Raw genomic sequence first — 6,879 nt, 5'->3', positions numbered from 1 at the left:
ACATTTGCTTCCTCTCTGTCTCTGTCTCTGTCTCTCCACCTCAAGAATATGCTCTACACATAGGTTGCTTATGTTCCAACCTTGGAGATAACAATTGATTATTGAACTTCTCTTTGTATGTACAAGCTTTTCTTTTTCCTTTTTCTGGCCATAATTTATAGGAAATGTGAGTTCTTTAGTTCTTACAAATGGTGATCTGCAATCTGAAGGTTGATGTTGAAGATAAACATGATGTTCCTCAAGGTAAAGTTCATGTCATTGAAATGCAATAAGACAATTACAACTCAAGCATCGCTTATCCAAAAGACATGTTTAATAATTGAAAGAACTATTTCATTGAAAACATAATAGTTATTATTGAAAATGAAATAAATATTAATATTCATTAGCTTGGTTGTAAAAATTGAAAGAAGCTAATACTTGAACCAATTGGAATTGGGTATCGAAACTAAACAGTTTTATTTATTACAAGGGGGCTATATAACCTGAAAACCCCAGCTTACAAAAGGTATTTAAAAAAACAAAACAAAAAAAACATGAACAAAACTAGCTAGACATCCAAACTTCAAGACTCCAAAAACACAACTACACTTACAAAGCCCACAAAAGATTACCAAAAACAAAAACAACCCAATACACCGTTTCTTCAACCTCAGTCAACCTCCTCAATCTTAGGCCCAGATTCAGAAGCAGGCCCAGTAGACCCACCACCATAGCCACCATCAGGCATGCCGCCACCCATAGGCACATCTCCGCCTCCGCCGCCGCCCTGATACATCTTCGCAATAATCGGACCGCAAAGCCCCTCCAACTCCTTCATCTTGTCCTCGAGCTCGTCAACCTCCGCCAACTGGTTCCTGTCCAGCCACTCTATCGCATCGTTCACCGCCTTCTCGATCTTCTCCTTGTCCGCCGGGTCCAACTTCCCGGCGATCTTCTCGTCCCGCACAGTGTTCCTCATGTTGTACGCGTAGTTCTCCAGCGCGTTCTTCGCGTCCACCTTCTTTTTCACCTCCTCGTCCTCTTGCTTGTACTTCTCCGCCTCGTGAACCATCTTCTCAATCTCTTCTTTGCTCAACCTCCCCTTGTCGTTGGTTATAGTAATCCTGTTCTTCACCCCGGCGGTTTTATCCTCCGCCGAGACATTCAAAATCCCATTGGCGTCAATATCGAAGCAAACGTTGATCTGAGGGACACCTCTCGGCGCAGGAGGAATGCCGGTGAGCTCGAACTTTCCGAGAAGGTTGTTGTCCTTTGTCCTGGCTCGCTCCCCCTCGTACACTTGGATCAAAACCCCAGGCTGATTGTCGGAATAAGTCGAGAAAATCTGCTCTTTCTTCGTCGGAATCGTCGTGTTCCTCGGAATCAACGTCGTCATAACGCCGCCAGCAGTCTCAAGCCCAAGACTTAACGGCGTGACGTCGAGCAACAATAAGTCCTGCACTTTCTCGCTCCCCTCGCCGCTTAAAATAGCAGCCTGAACCGCAGCGCCGTAAGCGACAGCTTCATCAGGGTTAATACTCTTGCAAAGCTCTTTGCCGTTGAAGAAATCCTGCAAAAGCTGCTGGATTTTGGGAATCCGGGTCGACCCGCCCACGAGAACGACCTCATCGACCCCGCCTTTATCGATCCTGGCGTCGCGCAGGCACTTCTCCACCGTCTCCGTACACTTCTTGAACAAATCCATATTCAATTCCTCGAATCTCGCCCTGGTAATAGTCGCGTAAAAGTCAATCCCTTCGTAGAGAGAATCAATCTCGATCGTCGTCTGGGAGGTGGAAGACAGAGCCCTCTTGGCTCTCTCGCACGCCGTCCTCACCCGCCTCAGCGCCCTCGCATTGCCGCTTATATCCTTCTTGTGCTTCCTACGAAACTCCGCCACAAAGTGGTTCACTAGCCTGTTATCAAAATCTTCACCGCCGAGATGGGTGTCACCGGCCGTGGCCTTCACCTCAAAGATACCCTCCTCGATCGTCAACAGAGAGACGTCGAAAGTTCCACCGCCAAGGTCGAAGATGAGCACGTTGTGCTCGCCTTTCCTCGACGCCTTCTTGTCGAGCCCATAAGCGATGGCCGCAGCGGTGGGCTCGTTGATGATCCTCAACACGTTGAGCCCGGCAATGACTCCGGCGTCCTTCGTAGCCTGCCTCTGCGAGTCGTTGAAGTAAGCCGGGACCGTGACCACCGCGTTGTTTATGGTCTGACCCAGAAAAGCCTCGGCGATCTCCCTCATCTTCGTCAAAATCATGGCGGATATCTCCTCCGGCGAGAACTGTTTCTCTTCGCCCTTGTACCTGACCACGATCATCGGCTTGTCGCCGGGGCCGGGGATCACCTTGAAAGGCCAGAGCTTCATGTCGTTCTGCACCGAAGGGTCGGTGAATCTCCTGCCGATGAGTCGCTTGGCGTCGAACACCGTGTTCTCCGGGTTCATTGCCACCTGGTTCTTTGCCGCGTCGCCGATCAGGCGCTCCGTGTCGGTGAATGCCACGTAGGACGGGGTGGTGCGGTTGCCTTGGTCGTTCGGGATGATCTCAACACGGTCGTTTACCCACGCCCCTACGCAGCTGTAGGTCGTGCCCAGGTCGATGCCGATAGCCTTTTCGATCTTGGTCGCCATTTCCTCAGAATTCGGACAAAAAAAAAACAAAAGCTTTTTCCTAGAGCTTGTGAAATAACTGTTTGAGCGGTAAGGGAATGTAAATCTGAGATGGGTTTGGATGAGGAAGCTAGAATTTATAGTGATTCTGAGAGAGAGATTTGAGAAATTTCAGGCAAATTCGAGTGAGGACTAGAAGAATAGAAAGAGAGTGAGTGACAAGTAGGAGAGTGTGCTGGAGGGTTCTGGAGTGTTTGATCATTTCGTTTCTAGAGCGGGATGGGCGGTTGAGTTTAAAAAAGTGGGACTGAATTAGATGATATTTACGTGGGTACCGTTGGTCCTCGGGGTGAATTAGGTAGGGGTCTTCCTATCTGACCCGCTAACCGATAACTAATTATAACCGTAAATTGATAATCGTTAAGAACATTCTTAATGAATGAGTTAAATTTTTATGCAAAATAGCTTCTTAATGCGTATTTTATTTAGTTTAGCTAATGTATTTTTAAAGGTCTTATACATCCAATTAGTTATATTTGTATTTATATTATTTAAATATTATTAAAAGTGAGAAAAGTTTTGGGAAAAATAGAACATACCAGAAAAAAGTAGGAAAAGATTTGAAAAAAAGAGAAACAAGTAAGAGAAACAATAAAAAATAAAATGGCTCCCTTAAAAAGTACTGCTACATTTAGCTTTTTTTTTTTTTAGCTCTTCTAATCAAATATCTATTTTACATTTTCTTTTGGCTAATCTAATGTAGGGTTTTTAAACATTTGAAGAGTCATTTTAGATAAAAGTAACATTTGGCTCTTCCATTGAAAATGCTCTAACTAACCCATTCGGTAGTCGGTTATTAAGAATCGCTAACTGACTAGGTCGTTTACGGTCTGATTTTTTAGGGGTAGGAAAAGGCGCCTTTATTTATATATAATAATATAAATATATATATTAAATATTTATTGTTTTTATATTTGCTTTGCTTCCATTTGGTTTGTATGTTGTAATATGTATGTTTTTTTAATTTTTTCATTTGAATTTGAATTAATGGATTTCGGCTATATTTTTTTAGCCATGTTTTTTGGTTAGAATTTATTTGGCCATGTTTTTTCATATTTTTTGGAACATTTTGGCCTTAAACCTTTAAAATAAGACAAAAAAATAGCAATTAAATGCCCAAAACACTTAACAAGCCCAAAAGCCTATTTTTTTATTTAAAAAAAAGTTGTTATAACCACGCAGTTATTAGATTGAATAACTGCCGCGGTTATAAAATAACCGATAACCATATCGGCGGTTGTGATTATTAAAAACCAATAACCATCTAAGTCGATTGCGGTTATAGCCAATAATTGAGAGTTATAACTGTTTAAACACCCCTGAAATTAGGGACCCCAAAGGAGAGTATTTTGGGACTGTGAGGGTAATTTATGTCGCAGTGGGCCGGTGGCTGCATGAAGAGTTTCGGGGTTGACGTGGGGAGAATTGGCGGGCAGAGTGAGTGAAGAGGTGGCAGCTTGCTGCAGGGGTTTTATTATACGTGGCTGTGGGGTATTGTAAAAGGCTCACTTTATTGAATCAAAGGGTCAAAATTAGATCCGGCTTTCTTTGTTAAATTATAATGTTTTCAAAATAAAAAATATTAAGAAATAATTAAAACACAAAGATTAAATTTGGTAAATAAAATGGTCATTCATTTAGAAAAAGAATGAGTAACAATGGGTAAACAGGAGAAGGAAGAGTTTGAAGGCCACAATGGCAAGAAAGATATTGCTACGTAGAAACATAGTGGTATTTGGTAGAGAGTTCCAACACCTTAATTAAATTATCAAAAATGTGAGGGAGGCTATGGAGGAGTTCTGTAAAAGAAAAAAAAAAGAAGAAAATACGACAACTAGATCGAAATGATGTACATTAGGTGGCTCCTTCATATAGGAGACAGATCCTCTCCATTTCCCTTGAAATGGAGAGGATCCGAGTCCATCTCTATGGTGCTTTCAAAATTAAATGGGATCCGACTCTTGACCGGAAAAAGAAATTGATGAGCGTGAGTGTTATTGTTAAAGACTATGAGAGAAAGGTGATAGCAACTATATATGTGTTCTTCCAGGATCTAGGTTCATCACTTATCCAACCGTGGCGAAGGCTTATGCAGCAAGAAAGGTTGTGATTTTTGGCAGAGATATGTGTTTTCACAATGTTATTGTATAATGTATTGGAGATAATACATGCATTGCGTAAATAATATCAATTATGGAACAAGTATGAGAATTTGATAGATGATTCAAAGCTAGTTATGCATAGTCTCTGCTCTCCAATCATGTGAAGTGTTGCATACTAGGAGGGAATCAAATATGGCATATAGCCTATCTATTGGTAAAAGCAGCTTTCCACAAGCCGTGAAGAAAATTTGGATGAAAAAAAAGATGGATATTTTTGAAAAATATTGAATCCGATGGATGGCAAGCCATCTAAGAGCATTCACAGCTAGGCATGGACAAATTCACTGCGTACTGACCGATAGTCGACCAACTTCTATCGACACCGATTAACCAATGGGCAGTAGGCAAAACATTTTTTTTTTTCTTTCGACAAATTCGATTCGGTATGTGAAATAAAATTTGATAACGGAACTGGCTTTACCAACCGCCTACCGACCGACTTCGCCGATAATTTTCAATTTTTTCACATACCGACTTTACCGACCGCCTATCGGTGTCAGGACAAAAAAATGGAGGAATAAGTCGGTGAAATTTCCGACTTTACCGACATTTTGGCGAAACAAAATTTTTTGGGGAAACTTTACTAAGCTCCTCTGAACTTCCGACCGATTTTGCAGACCTTCCTGAACTTCCAAATCTCTCATTTTGAACCCCTGAACTTCCATTTGCTCTCACTTTGGACCCCTCCGTCAGTTTTCAACGTTAGATTTAACGGTTTGACTTTTTTATACACATTATACCCCTCGTTAAAACTACACCGTTTTGGATTTCAAAATTACAAAACTCACCCAGCCCAAAATGACGTCGTTTTGGGCATTAATTTTTTTTTAAGCAAAGAAAAAAAAAAGGGGGGGGGGGGGGGGAGAAGGATCGGGGTGGCTCCATCCACCCCTTGGCCAAAATGGGGTGGCCGGACCACCCCATACCGGCCGTATAATGGGCTGGGCTGGGGCATTTTCAAAATTTCAAGTGGGCTGGGTAAGGGTATAATGGGCATTTAACGTTGAAAACTAACAGAGGCGTATAAAGTGAGAGAAAATAGAAGTTTAGGGGTTCAAAATGAGAGATTTGAAGGTTTAGGGGGGTCTGCAAAATCAGCCGGAAGTTCAAGGGGGATTAGTGAAGTTTCCCCAAATTTTTTCTACCGACATGGACGCCCAGCCCTATTTACAGCAGCTTCTCTCTTATTTTCCTTAAATTTAAGGAACAAAAACTACTTTTTGCTTCTTTATTCAAATATGCTCCACAATAGCTTCTCTTTATATTTCCCTATAACATTAAAATATTATTTTGTTTACTTTCTTTTTGTTTTTATATTCATTTATTTTGCATAGGAAAGTGTGAGAGGAAAGAGAATGTCCTTTTATGATTATAATAAACAACACGGATTGCTACAGTTAAACCTAATGTAAAGCAATCCTAATCTATAGAGAAGAATATTTAAGGAAGTTGCTCTAGGTGAGTTTTTGTTTTTTTTTTTTTGAAATTTTTTCTGTGTAAGAAAGGGAAGCAGCTTTAAGCGTTGAGAATGCTCTTAGGATGAATGGATCAACTAGCTTTTTCAAAAAAGGAAAACCACCCTAACAAAACCCTCTATATATATATATATATATATATATATATATATATAGGAGCACTGATTGGCAGCACGCGCGGGCGTGGCACGCCCAGTGCAAAAATATTTTTTTTTTTTTTTTTTTTTTTTTTTTTTTAAGATCAACAGCACGGGCGTGCAATGCACGCCGCGTGCTGTTGATCTTTACCCTATATATAGATATGTGTGTGTGTGTGGATGGCAGACCACCTAGGTGGATGGATCAACTAGCTTTTTTAAAAAAGGAAAAAAATAATAATAACGTGGGTATTTTTTTTTTGGAAAACATAGTATATTCCTTTATTTTGGGGAAGACTATTTCAAAGAATTATGTGCACCAAACAAAATGAATGATTATTCTAAATGGTTTATTATGTATATCAAACGTGCCTAAAATGTTTAAAATTGTTTTCATATATACGTCATATTTTAATGTATTTTCAAATTAAAAGAACACCCTTCAA

At 40.7% G+C, this 6,879-nt stretch overlaps 1 protein-coding gene across 1 annotated transcript; it reads right to left on the bottom strand.

The window, feature by feature from the left end:
• Window positions 1–435: 435 nt before the first annotated feature.
• LOC132183683 (heat shock 70 kDa protein-like) lies at window positions 436–2,811 on the bottom strand. Its single transcript, XM_059597056.2, has one exon. It carries the CDS (start codon window positions 2,618–2,620, stop codon window positions 653–655), a length of 1,968 nt encoding a protein of 655 aa, XP_059453039.1. The 5' UTR covers window positions 2,621–2,811; the 3' UTR covers window positions 436–652.
• Window positions 2,812–6,879: the final 4,068 nt, after the last annotated feature.

This window comes from Corylus avellana, chromosome 7, assembly GCF_965113065.1.
Source record: "Corylus avellana chromosome 7, dhCorAvel1.hap1.2, whole genome shotgun sequence".
In the NCBI taxonomy this organism is placed as follows: Eukaryota; Viridiplantae; Streptophyta; class Magnoliopsida; order Fagales; family Betulaceae; genus Corylus; species Corylus avellana.
The sequence above is the reverse complement of the archived record's forward strand: the minus strand, read 5'-3'. Positions and strand labels throughout refer to the sequence as shown.

What these genes read in the sequence shown, in the direction of transcription:
- LOC132183683 (XM_059597056.2), bottom strand. Translation starts at nt 2,620, where the DNA reads ATGGCGACCAAGATCGAAAAGGCTATCGGCATCGACCTGGGCACGACC.